Consider the following 18,195-nt stretch of genomic DNA (forward strand, 5'->3'; position numbering starts at 1 on the left):
TCTGCCATCGCTCTTGGCCTCCTTGATGTCTGCTTGTCACGGTGGTCCGCTGAGAGCCAGCTCAGGCGCAGGGAGGGCCAGGCTGGGGGCACGGCTGGGGAGGGCAGAGGCGATTGCGCCTTACAGCAGCTCATCGAGTTCCTAGACCCGCAGCTCACTTTGTTCCTCGACCCGCAGCTCACAGCTCTCCCCGACCCGCAGCTCACAGCTCTCCTAGACCCGCAGCTCACAGCTCTCCTCGACCCGCAGCCCCGAACCGGTGGGCGGCAGCCGCAGCCTAGGAAGCGTCGCTGAAACCTAATCACCGCGGCTCAGTTACCGCACGGAGGGCTCCGCGCTGCCGCTCGCCCGCAGCCCCCGCGGCCGCGCAGCCCCGATCCCCCCGCCCCGGCCCGGCGGTCTCCCCGCCCGCCCAGCCCCGCGCAGCCACAGGGCCCCCCCCGGTGCCCCCCCCCCGGCCCCCCCCGGTGCCGTCGAGGCGGGGACCGCCCGCCCCGGGGGCCGCGGCGGGAGCAGCCGCAGCAACAGGTGGGGTGGGCGCCGAGCACCGCAGCCGCGGCCGGAGCCGAACCGACGCGGAGACGGTAAGGGACCCCCGGCAGCCGGTAAGGGACCCCCGGCAGCCGGTAAGGGACTCGGCGGCGGGGCGGGGGGGCCGGTTCTGGTGCGCGGAGCCCGGCGGGGGTCCCTGCTCCCCAAGCCCCTCGCCCGGTCGGGTGCGGCTCCCCGGCCCCCCCCGGGCAGGGCGTGTGCGGGGGTCGGGGCCGGGCATCAGCCCCGCACACGGCGGGGTCCGGCCGGGGCGGCGGGGCGGGGGCGTCTGCGGGCCCTCCAGGGACGGGAGCAGGCAGGCGCCGGGAGCTGGCACCGCATCCTTGCTTCCCCCGGACAGACCGGGCTGGCAGACCCCGGCAGAGCCGGAGGAAAGCCCGGGCAGCGTGACTTCGTCTCCCCTGGAAGAGCCCACCACCCAGCCGCACAGCCCTGGGCAGGCCCCCGAGCAGCGTCCCCCAGGTTCGAGCATCCCCCCGGCTGCTACGCTGAGGATGCTCACGCCTGGGAGATGCTGCGACTTAGAGGATGCTGTTACCAGGGGGATGCCATTATCAGAAGAATTGCTGGTACCCGAGGGATAACGGCTGCTGCTCTCCCAGTGAGAGCACCACGGAGAATTTCATTCTGGGATGAAAGGCTACCTGGGCCTGCCAGGCTCCCCACCCCACCCCAGCTTGCCCCTCCATGGGGATCTCTTCCCCCCAGCCTGGCCAAGGCAGCAGGAGAGGTGTGGGTAGCACCAAGGGGCAGAGGAGAGAGGGCCCCCCTGCTTCACCTCCTGCCTCAGCCCCAGCAGGGCTCCCAGATCACCCCCTTCACTGTGGTAGTCAGTGGCTCTGGTCCTCAGCTCCAGCTCCCAGTCAGGCTGTTAAACCTCACACTTTATTTCAAAAAACAAATTCGCCTCCAAACCACTGGTTTGGCAAAACCCTTGGAAACGTGACTTGTACCAGCTCATGGACCAGATGGGGAAAGCAAAAGAGCTCCACATCTTGTTATTTAAAAACTCGGTGGTGATTAAGCCAGCCTGATGATTCGGGGAGTCTGACTCATCATTTTTTTTTAACACTCGGGGATGGTGAGATAGGAATTTGCTGCTGCTCTTCAGCAGCACATCACCATGTCCCGTGTGGAAACTGGCAGCAGGCTGGGGCAGAGGCTCCTGGGCCGTGCCCGTCTCGACACCCCCGTCCTGCAGCACCCTTTGCCTGCCTGGGTGGTCTGTGCCGAGATGGGGATGGAGGGAGACGGGGGGGAAGGTTTTTATCTCTGCAGCTCTATGTCCGAGTAGAATTAATCTTAAGCCAAACTGAGCTGTCCTGGAACACATGGTAGGCAGTATCATCCCACCCTTATTTTCCAGGCTCCTGAGCCCAGCCTCTCACCGCTTTGCCAGGGCACATCACACCCGAGACGTCGGCGGCGTTCCAGGAAATAATGCCGTGTCGCATCCCCTCCGCCCACCGCTTTCCTCCAGCAATGGGAGAGGCTTCGCAGGAGCGCAGAGGAGCCGCCCTGCTGCCCAGGAGCTGCTGCAGCCACCGGGGAATCGCCAGCAGCCATGTCAAGCTGGCCGGGTGCAAGATGGCCGTCACCACCACGCCGGCGGCCAGCGTTGCCCAGGCTTTCTTTTGTCTGCTGCTGTGCATCCCCTGGGGCAGCTCCTGCCCCCCGAGCTGCCAGTGCACGGAGCGGGCAGGGGCGAAGGCCGTCCTCTGCAGCTCCCGGCACTTGGAGGAGATCCCCAAGGACATCCCCAAAGACGCGGTGTTCCTCAAGCTGGACACTAACAGCATCACCAGGATCCCCAGCAATGCCTTCAGGCACCTCTCCCACCTGGAGGAACTCGATCTCTCCAGGAACGCCATTGAGAAGATCGACAGGGCGGCTTTCAAAGGGGTGGCTGCTGGGCTGCGTACCCTCGACCTCTCCAGCAACCGCATCCGCAGCATCCCCAAGGAGGCCTTGCTGGCGCTCAACGCCAAGCTCCGGCTGGCCAACAACCCCTGGCACTGCGAGTGTGCCTTGCAGGAGGTGCTGTGGGAGGCTCGGCTGGACCCCGACTCTGTCCAGGACATCACCTGCCACACGGCCCCACGGGAGGAGTACGTGGGCAAGCCGCTGCTCCAGGTCCTGGACGCCGGCGTCAACTTCTGCAGCGTGCGTCAGAGAACCACGGACGTGGCCATGTTCATCACCATGTTCGGCTGGTTCGCCATGGTCATTGTCTACGTGATCTGCTACGTCCGGCACAATCGAGAGGACACCTGCAAGCATGTGGATTACCTGAAGTCACTGCCGAGCACCCAGGGCCATGCAGAGACCACCAGCACTGCCCTGTAGTGCAGGATTGGGGTGCCCTGTTCCCAGCTCCTTTGCAGGGAGCCAGTGGCAACCAGAAGGGCTTCAAAGCTTCTCTACGGGCTTTTCCAGTGCTTGCTGTGGTTCTGCAAACGCGTGCCACTGACTTCGCCCCTCGCCAGTGATGCTGGACTGAGCGTGAGCAAACGACGTAGGGGAGGGATGGCAGGAACACCCCACGCAGACCTGCCTGTGGAGCCCAGGTTCCTGGGGAGAGCCCCCCCGCACAGACCCCTTCTCCCCTGCCAGAGCTGGGCTCGCAGAGAAAGCAGCTCCAGCCACATGCTCGCAGCCCACGTGGTCTGGTGAGAACAAGCCCCTAGGAGGGGATGACACAGATGAGGGTGGGGGCTCTTGTGGGGCCAGGAGGTCCCCGGAACCTGGGGTGTGGAGGGATGGGTCGCTCTGTGCAGTGGGGTCACCCTGTCCTGCCCCCAGGGAGGGACCAGCCTTGCAGAGAGCAGGACATCAGCCCCAGCCCCCCGCGTGGCATCTCGGCAGCCTCTGCCTGCCACCGGCCCCCCGGGGGTGATCTCCCAAACCCTCGATTTCTCAATAAAGCTCCGCACGCAGGAAGAGCCCGCAGGGTTTGCGCTGCACTGGAGCCGGGCGTCTGGGGAAGGCAGTGGCACTCGAGGGGTTTGCACTTGTCCTAATTCAATCTCTGCCAAAGCAGACGAGCCTAAATTCAACGCGCCAGCTGGACTCCATTAGGTTACATCCCCTCCACCCTCACCTCAGCCTGCCTCGAGCAGGAGCCAGCCGGCCCAGCGGTGCCTCTGCATCCCGGCTGGTACGTCTTGTTTCATCCTGCCTTTTCCTGGGGCCAAACTAGAGACGCTGCTCACGGCTCAGCACCACGGAAGCAAACTGAGTTCTGCCTTGTTTCACAAGCAAGGAATCGTTCTTACCAGCAGAGCTAGCTGCAGCCACAGCGGGGCTGGGGGAGCAGGGAGGTCTGCAGGGGCTGCCCGTGGTGGCTTTCCTGGGCTCAAACCGCAGGGGAGCCGTGACCCCCCCAGCCCCTTCCTCCTGTGGGCTCCCCAGCACCAGGGTGGGTGGCCCAGCCCCAGTGGGGTGCCTGGGGCTGGGGAAGGCTGAGAGATGCTCTGGGCCAGTCGGGAGAGGCAGAGGGTCCTGAGTGGGGGGAGGCAGAGGGGCACCCTCCCCCCAGTACCCCGCTGTGCTCAGGGCCACCTCGTCCTCACAGGCCACCTATGGCCACGGGCACGGCCCCATCTCACCTGGGGGTGGCTTGTTGAGCGGAGGGAAGCCTCCGCCATGGGCAGAGCAGCTCAGGTACCCGCAGCTTGCACGCGGGACGAAGGCCGGGTGCACACAGTTTATTAGAGCTCTGGTTAAGCAAAAGAGTCCCCCAGACAAAGGCAAGGAAAAGGAAAGAGGCCACAGTTTCACCTGGAGCAGTTTGGGGTCTTTCCCATGCCCGTGGCAGCTGGGTTGGTCCCAACGCACCGCAGGTTTGCTCAGGAGTCGCTGACCTTATGCCAAGGGGTGCAAGATGCAGCACCTGTCCATGGATTTGTACAACAGCCACCTGTCTCTGGGCGAGGACAGCTGGAACCAGCCATGGCGCAGCAGGATGTGGGCAGGGACCCGTGGCTGTGGGATGGGGTGGGGTGGTGAGGCCACCGAAGATGGACATCAAAGCGTGGTGTGCAATGTGAAACCAGGTGGCTCCTCGGCAGCATTGCAGCCCCAGGCACTGGGCAGCCGGAGCCAAGCCCAAAGCCACCTTTTTCCCCAATTTCTCACATGCTGTTTCCTCCCCCCTGCCACGCACCCACCCCAGCAGCACACGCTCTGCACAGTCTCTTTCCTCCCTGGCTTTGTGTGAGCTCTGGCCACAACCAACGGCAGCTCTGGGTCCCTCCTGGCTGGAGACTGCCAAGTGCCGGGGTCCCTGCAGAGTACATGGCTCTGGAGCATGGCAGGAGAGCTTGCCCAGGAGAAACAGCAGCAAAGCAGGGTTGCAGTCCCTTTTCCAGCCCCCGGACAAGGCTGCAGGGAGCTCCTGTGCTCCCCTCCTCCTCCTCCTCCTCCCCATCCTGTGGAGCATGCAACCAGCCAGCTGCAGGGCTGATGCTGCAGCCATCCCTGGGCTCTATGGTCCATCTTCACCTCGGCGCCCAGCTCACCCTGATCCTGGGGATGAGCTGAGCGCGTCTCAGCCACCTCAGGTGGTTTTCAGCTTGAGCACCTTGGAAAGCGGCTCCTTGGCGCTGGAGTAGAGGAGGTAGGAGCCCTCGGCAGCGTGGAATGCCTCCCAGTCTCTACAGCCAACAGTGGGGAGGTGGTGAGCCGCTACGAAGCCTTCATAGCCTTGCCACCTGCACGAGGAGGTCAGTTAGCTCTTGGGGCACAAGCTGGGCACCTGAAATGGGGCAGGCAAGCCAAGCCATGGGGCTGGCATCTCCCACCTTCCTGCTGTGGTTCAGGGTGGGAAGTCCCTCACTGGGGCTTCTCATTCCTGCCCAGAAACCCCTCCAGAAACAGGCAGCAGTCCTGTCTGTCCTCCCTGGGAAGATGCATCAGCATCCACAGAGGTTGCCCCTGTGCTGGGCTTCTGGCAAGCTTTTTCCTGCTGGGACCAACCACCCAACCACCCAACCCTGCCCTCCTAACCAGCAGTACCTGTAGATAATACTGTTAACGGAGAAGGTGAAGCCATCGAAGGAGTTTGCTACCACCAGGAAAGAGTCGTCTCCCACCGAGAAGAACTCCCAGTCCAGGGCACTGAGGGATGAAGCAAGCAGAGGGGCAGGTGAGGTGGTCCCTCCATGGCCAGCCGAGGAAGGGGCTGTGTGTCCACGGGGCTGAACCCACCCCGCCCCAATCTCTGTCACCCTGATGATATGCCCAAAACCCTGCTCTTCCCAGGCTATACCTGAAATGGAAATCCACCCTTGTTCCCAAATCCAGGGCCTTCTCCTAGCTCCCACTGGGATTTGGTGCCAAGGACCCATCACTCATTGCCCTCCTCACCAGCCTCGGTCCCCGGCAGCGTGCAAGCCTGTATGAACCCTCCAGGAGACCTCTGGGTTGCTGAGGAGAAGGACGTGGACTGATGAGCACCCTGACTCTTTGCACAGGTACCTGTAGGTGAGGAGGTCCTGGAATTTGACAAACATCTGGGCAGTGATGTTCAGCTCGTAGATGGAGGAGTTGATGGCGTAGAAGTTAGAGGGTGCTGGCATCCCGCTGTCATAGCTGTGGCTGTTTGCAACAGCCAGGAAGACTCTGTCCCCGATACGAAAGACCTCCCAGTCAGCAGCACCAAAAGTCTGTGGGGAAGGAAGCCACAGGAGAAGCTGGATGTGGACAAGCCTTCGCAAGCCAAGGATGCTGTGAGGGGTGTGGGGACCTGCTGGTGGTGCAGCGGGGAAGTTACCCACTCCTAAAACCCTCCGAGGAAAAAAATAAACCTCACTCGGTCAATCCCTTTGGAAGAATCAGTGGGGAAATATCACTGCCTTTCCAGAGGACTGAAGAGCATCTGTCTCTGTAATTGTTCCCTGGCTTGTCAAAACCCAGACTGGGGACCAAGGAGTAGAGTTTGATCAGTGGCCAAGCCTTACCAGGATAGACTGGAAGAGCTGGAAAGAGCCACTGAGCCAGATGTAGATGTGCGAGTAGATCTTAGTGGATGTGCCATTGAACGTGTTAGCCACAGCCAAGAAGGAATATGGCCCGATGGTGAAAAATTCCCAGTCGTAGGCTCCAGAGGTAGGGATCGTCTGGTTGGTTTCAAACAACCCTGTCCTGGGGTTCCACTTGTATATCACACTGTCTATGTTGTGGTTATTCCCTGGTGGAGACAGACAGACAGACATGCACCATGAGGAAAAGGAATACCTGGCCCACGTACGAAACAAGACCTAGAAACAGGTTCAGCTACGCAAGTATCTACCAGCAGGTTGCCAGGCTGTTTTCTAGTGACCAATCGCTCCCCAGGAAGTAGCCAAGAGACGCTAGAGCCTCCATCCCTACCTAGAGCCTCCATCCCCACTGAACACGCTGGCAGCTTGTTCCTGAGCACGCGGTGACAGCTTCATGGCAGAGGAGGGACGGGAGGGTGCTGTCTGCACCACGCGAGAAGCACACCGGAGGCACCGTGCCAGCATCCCGGGGCAGCCAAGCTCTGCCCAGTTGAGTCCCAGCTGGACTGTGACCGGGTCAGTCTCAGCCGAGTCCCTAAGCTACCAACATCACAGGCTGCCATCACCCTTCAGACACAAGTTCGCACACCTGGGAGGGGCCCACAGCTGGAACGGCACTGCACTCATGCTTTCCAGCACTCCTTTGCTAAGTCCCCATGCTCAGCTCCTGAGCTCTGGAGCTGGCCAGGGACCTCCATGTGCTGATCCCTCTGATGGTATGAGCTCCAGAGCCCACCAGCACCAAAGCACATGCTCCATCCAGCTCCTGGGCTCTGTCCAAGCATCTCGACCTCATGTCTGTGTGGGACCCAGGTGGCTTTAAAGCTAAAAATCTTTCTGCACCTCCAGCCTGGCACAACCTCTCCAGCCATACACGTTCTTCTAATAAAGAGCTGGCTTCATGGGGACAGGAGGGGGGGCACGCCCAGCCCCCTTCCACCCCACGCTCACTAAGCACTGCTGTGCTCGGCCTGGCCCTGCTGGTGTTTCTGGTGGCTGAGTAGCAGCAGGAACACGTGCTAACGGGTTTATGGGCAATCCTCATTCCTCATTGCAATGGAGGAGACTTTGGCAAGCAGGGCTGCATTGAGAACAGGGTGTTTGGGCAATGGCCACATGGATAAGTGGCAGCTCCTCAGGGACTGACATTCCACCACCCCCTAAGGTGAACACACCCGGTTTGGCTTGGCCATGATGGTCCTAACCCCTGCATGATGTTCATGGCTGCCAAAGGGACCTTTCTGCTGCCACTGCCACGGGAGTAGGTCTCATCCAAACTGGCCGTGGTGGGGTCCAACAGGTGACAGGGGGAGTTTCTAGCCCAGCTCATGGGCAGCTGGTGCTCAAGCAACCTGCCACCAGCTTTGAGCCTGGTGCCGGAGTAGCTGATGCCTCAGGAACCAGCCCTGATGGCAGGGAAGGAGCCCAGCGGCCCAGCGCCTGAGCCCGGCTGGGAGCATCCTGGAGAGCCAGGGCTGTGGTAGCGACTCCTTCGTTCCTCGTGCTGAGGGGTGCATGCCCCAACCCAGAACAGCTAGTGGCCTGGGAGGGGAACAAGGGTGGATCACATCTGCAGGGTGCCCGGGGAGGGAGGGACGCCAGCAGGCTCTCACTCGGCTTCCCTCAGTTCCCGGCGCGCCCACAAGGCCAAGGCTCTGGCTTCTCAAAAGGCTCAGCTCCTCCAAACCCATGCAGCTGCCCTCACCACCCCACCATGTTATGTAGCATTGGGGAAACAAATGAAAAAAAGCAGAGAGATTCAGCAAAGACACCGTCCCCACTCCCGTCCTTGTCCCCCGCAGCCAGAAACCCGGAGGGGCACCAGTGTCAGCCACTTCCCCGAGTGCTTTTCTCTCCTAAAGCGAGAGGGTCTGCAAGGGTTTGGGCTTCCTGAGGGACACCGTGCTCCGAGCCATGTGCACCGACTCCCCGGCTTTGCCCCGCGCTCTGGCAGAGGATGCAGAGGGAGCAGAGAGCTGCAGCGTTGACATGGCAACGGGAGGATGCTCTCGAGCAGGGTGTCTGCGGCGGGGTGCCGTGGTCCCTGGCGTCACCCCAGGGCCACCTGCCCCAGCTGAGCCGGGCCGGTAGGGGATATAAGGGCTGGGTACCTTCTCTGTGGTTGACCACTGCGAGGAAAGCCTCTCCCTCAATGACAAATGCCTCCCAGTCCCTAGCGCTGTGCGTGGTGATCCTCTGGTACGTGATGAATTTCTCTTTCCTGCGGCTCCACTTGTATATTACAGAGAACTCCTGACCCCTGTCATTCTGCTCAAAATTAGCCACTGCTAGGAAGATCTGAAAAATAACAAGCCAGGACATCTTGGTTTTCTCCTCAAAGGGGCGCGGACAAGCGCGGGCAGGGTGAAGATGGGATGGGTGGGGGCGGGTGCCCACGGGATGTGGGGCCAGGGACCGAGGTGGTCGGCGTAGGGCAAGATGGCCCTGGCTGGCAGGGGTCCCCAAGCATCCCCCAAGCAGCACAGTGTGCCCAAAGAGGGGGACAGGGACCCGGTGGCCCGTGTGGGTCTTTGTGCATGGCGGCAGCAGTGCCCACTGCCTGCAGAGCCGGGGCAGGGACAAAACTCACAGCCAGAGCTTCGGAGCTGAGCGGGGGGAGAGCCGTGCTGCGGCCGCTTGCACCCCGCCAGCCCCGGGGACGGGGAGCACGGCCGTGCTGGTGAAACAGGCTGGGGAAGGCGGGGATCCGAGCTACCAAACCTTCCCCGCAAGGAAAGGCTGATCAGAAGAAAAACTGCAGATATGATAATGGTAATAATGATGGTAACAATTCTCTGAGACCAAACAGTTTCCAGACCAAGAAAACCCCCCTGTGAGCATTGGGGACAAGTGTGCAGCAGCAGAAATGACCTTGTGCAAGGCGGGGAGCGATCTCAGCACATGGGTGGCGTGCTGGCCCTGCCACTCCGGCGTGTTCCGTATGGAATGGCAGAGGTTATGCCCCAGTTCGGGCCACAAAGAAGCACAGACACACAGCCCACAAGCAGAAAAGTCAGTGGGGGGGGGGTTTCTCCTGCCTCCTGCCCTGTGCAGGACCCTGCAGCACCAGCCAAGGCTCAGCCGCTCCCAAGGATAAGACACCTTCCACCCTCAGCAGAGGCCTGTCCTGGGTCCACATGTTGCTCCAGGGAAGGTACATCCCCAGTGCTGGGCAGCTCTCCCTTAGAGACCCAGGCTGGGGAGTCCCTTCGGGGCATCTCCAGAAACACAGCTTCAGAGGGAGGAGTAAGGCCAACCCCGCAACTCAGGAGCCTGCGGTCCCTTGCTCTCCATTGACAGGAGCCACCAGCAGACCCGGACACTGTCCTCTGGGGCTCTTCACCCTGTCCCGGCAGAGCATCACCAAGTCCTGGTGCAGTAACAACCTGCTGACACCTACAGAGGTGCATCCCACCTGCAACATGTGCGAGGAACCTGGGCTAACTGGAGAGATCTGTACCACTGCCAGTGCAACACCTACCTGGTCAGCATCTCCATGCAGAAACGTGCCAAGCATGCGCAGCTGCACGCAGGGTGCCTGCCTCTGTCCCCAGCCATTCCAGAGCACCAAGGCTAGCCCTAACTAGAAAATGTGCCCCAAGCTGTGCAAGAAAGGCCATCCTGCCTAGTAAGTCTAAGTTTTTCCCAGTGAAGACCCTGAAGGCAAACCCAGAGCACATGAGCCTTGGTGAGCACCAACACAAGTGCTTCACTTTGCAGAACCTACCGGGAGTTGGGACCCCCCCAGCCTGGTGGTATTCTCTGCCCCCACAGCCATCGCTGCAAGGGGGTATTGTGGGTCCAGACTAACACTGGGGAGTCTCAAGGTAGTTCCCATCAGCAGATAAACCCAGCTGAGGATGTTTCTGTCTCCCACCCATGAGGGTTCAGCCAGAGCTTTGCAGGGCTGGGGATGGCAGGCACATTCCTAGCCCAAAGCAAGCTTTGCAACACAGCTGCATTTTCAGGGCTTGACCAGGTTTTCTGCAGGACCCAGCCGTCAGGCAGGTAATGGGGACGTGGCCAACTTGTATCCAAGCAGCAGGGCTGTCAGTGCCACCAAGCCTGGAGGCAGGACTTCTGCCCATCCCTCTGTACTCTGGAGCCCGTGGCTCACGATGGGGAGCCCTGCAGCCACCCTGTGCGGCATCTGGTGACAAAGCCAGAACAGGTCATCCCGGAGGGGGAACGATCCCAACTACCCTAGGAGCTCTGCACAGAGCTGGCCCTCAGCAGATGTTTGTTTGGCTTGCCTGGGGCTCCTTGGAAAGTGGTAAGTAGCTCCCCAGGGAGAGGAACTCTCCAGAAGTCCCATGGCAGGTTGCCCAGGGGAGGAGAGATGGCTCCAAAGTCCTGGAATGACTTAAAATCAAGAGGGCTTAAAGCTACAGAAGGTTGGACTCAGTGGGTCTCGGGAGGGAGCTACAGGCTCCGACGGTGCTCTGAGACCACAGGCAGATCTCTGAGACCAGAGCAGACCTTACGCATGGCAGGACGCCCGCCACAGTCGGAGCTCCAGGAGGGCTTTGTGCTCCCATGTCAGGAGCCGTGTGTCCCCAAGAGCAGTGCCACAGCCGCTGCCTGGGGTGACCTCTGCCGTGCTTCATGGTGCCGGATGGGGACCGCAGCAAAACCCGCTCCCCGGGGCGGTCAGCTCTGCGCCGGTGTGGAGGCTGCGCTGCGAGCACACCCGGGGCAGGCTGGGCTGCAGCTCTGCACTCTGCACGGAGGGCATTCTGATACTGGCACTCTCTACATCTGAGACAGGAACAAGCAGGGCCTGCCAGAAACGAACCCCAGCACATGAGGGGATCCAGCTCTGGCAGCTGGCTTTGGAGGCTGACCTCGCAGACACCCTGGAGATCTCCGGGGAAGAGATCTGAGCACTCCAGACCTATGCTGCCAGCATCCGTTGCTGAAAATGTCCTGGGTGGATGTAGTTGTGTCTCGGCAAAAATAGTAAAACCCAGAGGGCAGCCCGCAGATCAGCTGGCAGTCCCTAGGACAGACCCTTACCGGCTGAGTATGTGTATCAGTGTGACACCACCAAAGACAGAAGAGAGAAAGATTCACCCCCCTAAAGCATGCCTGAGACCCAGGGCTTCAGAGAAGAAGCCAGTGTTGGGCAACTGCAGTTTAATATACTGAAATATGAAGGCACTGAAACAACCTTCCAGGCAGACTTACCTTCTTTCCTATGGTGAAATACTTCCAGGACTGAGCTTGGTAGGTGGGGATGTTCTGGTAGGGCACAAACTTCCCATCGGTCCACTTATAGATGGCCGATCCCGGGGGGGTGTACCGGTTGGCAGTGGCTGCGAAGAGTCCCACCTTTGGGATGGTGAAGATCTCAATGCCCATCGTCTCAGAGTTGGTCACCAGGTTCTGGTACTCCTCCACATAGTCCAGCCTTTGTTTGACTAGGAGAACACACAAAAAAAGAGGGGTGAGGTTAAAACCAGACCTGCCTGGAGAGGTGCCCCACATCGCACAGCAGAGTTGGTTCATCGGTGCCTGCTGCTGGATTGAGCTTTATGAGGGGAAAATGAAGGTCCTGGTGTCGCTGGTGGTGAAGGGCTAAAACCAGAGACAGTGGTAAAAGGCCTGACTCCATCTCGTTGGGCAGCCTGTCCAGCCCCATCCACTCCTGCCTGTTCTCCGGCGGAAGGCAGGGCTGCAAAATGCCCTGCCAGGCATTCTCCTATGCCACGGATTTTGATTGCTGCTTAAGAAGTGGGTTGACATATTTATCCTAAAAAGAACAAGGAGGAGAAGAGGGGACTACAGTGAAAGGGTGTGGGCTGCTGAGACCAGCCGGGTTTACCCCTACCCACCTGCAGCAGCCCTGCACCAGATGTTTTCTCTGGCTGGAGTCAGTATAAGTTCTGGAAGAAGTTAGAGAAGACTTAGACAGAATTAATGCCAGAAATTAGAACAGAAATGCTAAGAGTGGTCCCAACAGCAAATGGGTGGGCACTGGAAGAGACAAATGGCAGCACAAGGGCTACAAGAAGGGCCAGTGTTGGTGGTACCAACAGACACAGATCAGCAAGATCCCAGTACAAGGTCTCCTTGGCAAAACAAGGACATGGTGCCAATCCTAGTGACTTCCAGAGGTGCGGAAGGATGGGGAGTCCAGCTACTGCCAGCTCCTGTGGGGAGCAAACAGCTCATCCAAACCCACCATGGGGGCACCAGCGTAAGCAAAGCCCTGGGAGAAGGGGGAAGGATGGTTCAGTTGTGGGCATGTCCCGTCCTCCATGTCCTCACCAGGGATCTTGGGCAGACTGCCTGGAGCAAGTGGGAGAGTGCCAGTGGGCGAAATTCATTTCATAATCGAATAACGTCCATCCCTCTAGGCTCTGGCTGCTTTGCCACCCTGTTGCTCCAATGTTGCCCCACTATTTTCTGCACAAAGGCCACCAGAGCTGGGACAACATGGGCACCTGCCTCCGCCACCCTGCCATTGCTCCTTCAGGCAGCTGATGGGTCTTTCTGCTCCTTCTTGTCCACCCCACAAGCGCTTCGGCACCGGGAGCACCTGTGTGGTTGGGACCCTGCAGCAGGGAGCACCCCAGCACCCCGAGCATGGCTCTCCGTGGGGTGAGCTGTCCCACTCGGACAGACCGGGAACTCGTTCCCAACCGGAGAAGCCCCAGGAGGGATGGACAACATGGATAAGGTGGATGGACAACACGGGCACTGTATGAGTGAGCGGGAATCCAGCACTGCACTGGAAGTGTCAATGTGGTCACCGAGAGCAAAGCAAAGCCCAGCCAAGCAGGGCAGAGGCAGAGGGACACCACAGCTCTCTCATTCTGCTGTTGCCTGACTTGGTTCCCACCCCAAAGTGCTGTCAAGGGCAAATCGCCGCTCCTCCTCCGCTGCAAGAGCCTCCCTCCATCCCCGAGAGCGCATTGCACACCAGTACCTTCCAGCACGGAAATCCAGGCGCTGCCGTTGCAGAGGTACAGCCCTCGCCGGGAGGCGTTGAACCAGAACTGCGCCTTCTCCTGCTTGGTGCAGGGTGGACGGGACCCCAGGGTCACCTTCGTGTCGGTCTCTGGGCACCAAGAGGAGCAAGGCAGATGCCTCTTAGCACACGTGACGGAGGAGCAGCGAGGCTCGTCTCCGTGCACACAGGCAGGATTGGGTGTCCTGCTCCCATCCTGATGACGGGCACTGGGGAACGGGGGAAATGGCATCCCGGCACTGAGCCGGGAAGTCACCCTGGGGCTTGGCACCCATGGGGCGACTGACACAAGCCCAGTGCTGCCAAGGGACCTGGGCAGGGGTACCCTGGCTCTCCAGGGGGGTTTCAGACAGGCATCCCACCCCACACATGCGCTGAGAAGCAGAGGGTGCTGGGGGCACCCTCTTCCCCTCCGCTCCTGCTCCATGCCCAGCAAAAAGGCAAAGAGCCTTCCTCAACAGCAGCGGAGGGCGGCCAACCGAGCCCGTGCCGCCGCGAGTTACTGACCGTAGGGGTATTTTAGCACCTCGTTGCTCGCTGGCTTTGCAGGGACATCCTGGAGGACAGTGGGGACAGAGAGTGTCGCGACTTTGAAGTTCATGGCGGTGCATATCCGAGGGGTGGCATCGGCTCCTGGCAGCAGGACAAGCTGTCTCAGCAAGCCCTGGGAAAGTGGGAGCAGCAGGATGGAGGGCAAGTCCAGCAAGACCAAGAAATGGAAACTGCAGGTGATTCGTGCCCTTGGATTTCCCTCCCGACTCTTGCTCGTTGCCCTCCCTCCTGGGCTGTGGAAGCCTCCACAGGATTCATGCACATTTATCAGATCCTCATGACATGCCCAGCCTGCCAAAATCTCCATCCCGGGCAATTCGACAGCTGGTGCGAGGGGAGCGTTGGCAAGTGGCTCGTTCACTGTGGACGGCTTTCACCGCCTCCGCTTTTCACTGCTGGTCAGGTTCAGGCCCTGCCTAACATTTATATCAACGAGATTGTGCCATCGACTGTCCCGGCACTCACTGCTGGCAGTGTCCTCTTAAATTAAAACAGATTTGTCCCACCAAGTGCCAGTCGCCAGCTCTGCCCCTTGCACACCCACAGCCGGACAGGGACTGAGCCCAGCACCGGGACCCCCAGCCACCTCCACCGTCCACGCTGTGGCGCAAGCCCTGCCAGTGGGGCACCTACCGTGAACACGCCTTTCCTTCTCCTCCTGTTGCCCAGGTAGAAGCTGGCTCTCTTCACTGACAGAGAGGCTGGAAATGGTGTCTCCACCACCCTGCGGATGGGCAGAGAAGAAGCAGGGGACAATTTCATGGCATCTGCTGGTGGCTGGAGGAGATGCTGGTGGAGGAACATCACTCTACCAGCCCTCCCAAGCCGCCCACTGCCACCCCCAACCTACACGTCCTTGGGGACGCTGCAGTCCACCGTCAGGGAGAAGGACTGGCCGGAGACGGCCAGGACGAGCGTGTGCCACTGGCTGTCGGAGAGGGAGACGTTGGGGAAGGTGACGCGGGTCTGCCAGCCGCCGGCACGCTCCTGGCTCCAGAAGAGGAAGTGGAGCTTGTCGGGGGCATAACGCAGCCCCACCAGCACGCCGGGGCTCTCCTCTGCCATCAGCGTGAAGATGTACTCGTTTCTCTGCGGGAGGGCACCGACTCAAATCTGCATGCCGCAAGCTGCAGGGCCGGGCTGTGCCAGCTCCGTGCCCAGCCGGCGGCGCTTACCTTGGCCGGGAAGCTGAGGACCCTCAGCGTGACGATGATGGAGAACTCCTCAGGGAAGCGGTCGCAGTGGATGAAGAGCCGGGAGGCGGGGAAGCCCAGGGCACGGGGCTGCGAGGCAGCGAGCTGGAAACCGCGCACCCCCTGCGCTTGAAACACCCTCATGCCATGGGCCAGCCCGCTGGCGGGGACCACCTCTGAGAGGATGTCCAGCGGGCGCAGGTCTGTGCCAAGAGACAGCGGAGCGCGTCATGGCGGCAGCAGCCATCCCACCCTGCCCCGCTGTGGGATGGGGTCCCCGCCTTGCAGTGGGGTGCTCAAGACAGCCAGACCATCTCCAGCGATGGCCGCAGAGCTCCACAGCAGCGTGGTGGTCTGGCGTTCCCCCGGGGGCTGCTGTCCCCTGCCCAGGGTCTACGCCAAGCCAGAGCAGGGAAGGTCTACCCTCCAGGTGTCGAGGCTGAGCTCTCCATCCCCAAATCAGGGATGCCAAGCACCAAGCATGCCAGCTCACCCTTGCGAACCATCCCATGGATGAAGCTCCAAGTGTTGACCCCGGAGCTGGGACCCGGCAGCCTGGCAGCCCCAGGCTGCCACCAGCTTTCTCGGGCTACGCCAGCACCAGCAACCACAGCCAGAGCCAGGAGAGCAGGCAGGGATCCGGCGCCCGCAGGCTCGCTTGCAGGGCGGCCGCTTCCCCATCCCCGGGACAGCGGGGCTCGGCGCTCCCCACTCCAGTCCCAGTCCAGGCTCTCCCAACCCGGCCCTAATCGCACGCACATACGTACTCCCCTGGCAGGCACCCAAACCGCTCATTAAATAATTATCCTCTCCCCAGAGGAGGAAACAGCGTGCCCAGCTCCAGGGCATCGCCCAGGTGAAGAACGGCCCGCGCAGCGGCACTGCACAGCCGTCCCCAGGTAACAGTGCCAGGGTCGCCGTCAGCCTGACGTCCCGGCAAGCCCCGTGCCGGCAGCCGCGAGAAGGGCTGCACCCACGGTGGGTGCTTCTCCTTCCTTCCTCACCTCGGCACCCTCGCAATGTTTATTTTCGAATGCTTCCCTGGCAGGACTGTGGCATCTGCAGCAAGGGGCAGAGGGGCTCGCTGGTGATGCCCGGAGGAGGAGGGAGGACTTGGCTAGACTAAAAAATCCCTGACTCTGTCCCAACCCCAGCGAGACTGAGCTTTTAGCTCCTATTTGTACTAATAAATCTCGGCTGCTGGGGCACAGCGGGAGAGCTAGGAGGGAGGGAGCTGTGAGCAAGGCTGGACTGGCGTGTGCCTGAATCCAAACCAGCTGCAGGGGGGAGGCATTTCACCCCCCGGGCACCCCTGGCCAGCCCAAACCCAGATGGGCAGAGCAAGGAGGGATCTGCTCGCGAGGCTCCATCCAGCCCAGAGCAGGGAGACCAGCGAGGTCCTTCCCACCCTGCCACCTCTGCGTCCCTCCTGCCACCCCTCCACTGGTTTAAGCTGCTCCTAAAGCAAAGCCTTGACGGGGGAGGTTTAACTGAAACGATTTATTTCAGAAATGCACGACTCAGCAAATGACCAGTTCCTGTTTTTCTCAGCAAAAAGCACAAGCTGAAATCAGGCTTGCATTTGCAGAGGGGTTTTGGAGCCCTTGAGTGCTCCAGGGGAGGCTGGGATGAGCCGGGGGACAGCTCAGCTGGGTCCAGAAAAGGGCCAAGTCCTAAACCCAAAACCAAACCCCTAAAACCAAAGCTGCGCAACCCAGTCTGCCTCCCGCATCAGTTGCTGCCCCCGATCCGAGCAGAGCTGGGATGGGGGCAGGAAGGCAGAGCCCCGCGGGGCGCGGGGACTCTCTCTGGCGCGGGCTGCTCTCAGTGCTTCCCTGCGAGAAATGCTGTCGGAGCTGCCAGCTCCTCAGCTAGGGGCAGCAGGACGGAAACTGTCCTGGAAGTTTCGCTTGCGGGAGGGTGGAGGTCGTGTCTGGTAGAGTGCAGGGAGCCCCGATGACTCCGGAGCGGGAGGGACTTTCCAGGGGGGCTTCACGGCTCTCTTTCACTCCTCCTTCCAGCCCTTCCCCTCCTCAAGCTGGTCCCCAGAGCCACCAGACCTTGGGACAAAGCTCATGCCGCAGGGGAAGCGGTCACAGTGGATGAAGAGCCACAGCTCTCCCCACGGCACCGAGAAGGGCTGGTTGCTCCCCGGTCCTGTGGCATGCCGGCGGGCTGCAGGCACGGGGACGACCCCACCGCCCACTGCCCGCAGGTGCAGGCGGGGTGCTGGCAGCTGGCATCGCGCTGTGCTGTCACCCCGAGACTCGGCCCGCTGGCACCCGGGCACCCCAACCGTTGGCATGGCCAACACCCGCCTCGACGCCTCCCTCCTGGCACAGCCCACCCGCTGGCCTTCACTCCTACCTGTGCAGTGCTGCCAGGTCCTGCCCCCCCGGACGAAGCCCCCGCTGGTGGCCCAGCGGAGGAGGATGACCCAGAGCAGCAGCGGAGCCGACATCGGGGGGCTGGCCTCAGGGGGTCCATCCACCGGGACCCCCTTGCCATCCACTCCTCCGTGCCCAGGCAGGCGCTGCTTGGCTCAGCCCCCCCGGGGGCTCTCACATAGTCTGCTGGTGGGACCACCTCCACGGGGATGTGCCGCGTCGCTTCTGGGGTGCTAAGCCCCCGGCATCGCCCCCGGGGCCACAGCAGGGCTGGGGGGCCGGTGGGGGCTCCCCTGGGGCAGCCGCCGAGGCAGTGCCGGCTGCAGCCTGCGCGCAGACATTTAAATGAGAACTTTGTGGTGGGAGAGGAGGAGTCCCAGCTCCTTGAAGAGCTTTTATCTTTTGCCCAACCCTCTGGAAGGCGGCTTTAGGGAGGGAGTTTTTAATATATTTTTTTTCTTTTTTTTTTTTTTTCATTGCTTCCTTGCATTTTTGGT

General features: G+C 61.1%; 2 protein-coding genes across 4 annotated transcripts; one reads left to right on the forward strand and one right to left on the reverse strand.

Moving 5' to 3' along the window:
- The first annotated feature begins 495 nt into the window (after positions 1-495).
- On the forward strand, positions 496-3,776 carry LOC104327597 (leucine-rich repeat-containing protein 3). 3 transcript variants are annotated; one of them, XM_075417756.1, is made up of 2 exons: positions 496-584; positions 1,919-3,776. In XM_075417756.1, exon 2 carries the CDS (start codon positions 1,993-1,995, stop codon positions 2,896-2,898), a length of 906 nt encoding a protein of 301 aa, XP_075273871.1. In that variant the 5' UTR covers positions 496-584; positions 1,919-1,992; the 3' UTR covers positions 2,899-3,776. The 3 variants fall into 3 exon arrangements, with proteins under 3 accessions (XP_075273871.1, XP_075273872.1, XP_075273873.1); XM_075417757.1 differs by having other exon boundaries at positions 510-605; XM_075417758.1 differs by having other exon boundaries at positions 510-584; positions 1,952-3,776.
- A 474-nt stretch (positions 3,777-4,250) lies between these two features.
- On the reverse strand, positions 4,251-17,973 carry TSPEAR (thrombospondin type laminin G domain and EAR repeats). The gene is made up of 12 exons (XM_075417759.1): positions 17,679-17,973; positions 15,294-15,514; positions 14,969-15,207; positions 14,752-14,842; positions 14,074-14,230; positions 13,525-13,656; positions 11,781-12,013; positions 8,705-8,891; positions 6,513-6,742; positions 6,031-6,218; positions 5,569-5,670; positions 4,251-5,264 (listed from the first exon to the last, which is right to left on the reverse strand). Exons 1-12 carry the CDS (start codon positions 17,770-17,772, stop codon positions 5,111-5,113), a joined length of 2,028 nt encoding a protein of 675 aa, XP_075273874.1. The 5' UTR covers positions 17,773-17,973; the 3' UTR covers positions 4,251-5,110.
- Between the last annotated feature and the right edge of the window lie 222 nt (positions 17,974-18,195).

The sequence above is a fragment of the Opisthocomus hoazin genome, chromosome 4, assembly GCF_030867145.1.
Source record: "Opisthocomus hoazin isolate bOpiHoa1 chromosome 4, bOpiHoa1.hap1, whole genome shotgun sequence".
Taxonomy (NCBI): Eukaryota; Metazoa; Chordata; class Aves; order Opisthocomiformes; family Opisthocomidae; genus Opisthocomus; species Opisthocomus hoazin.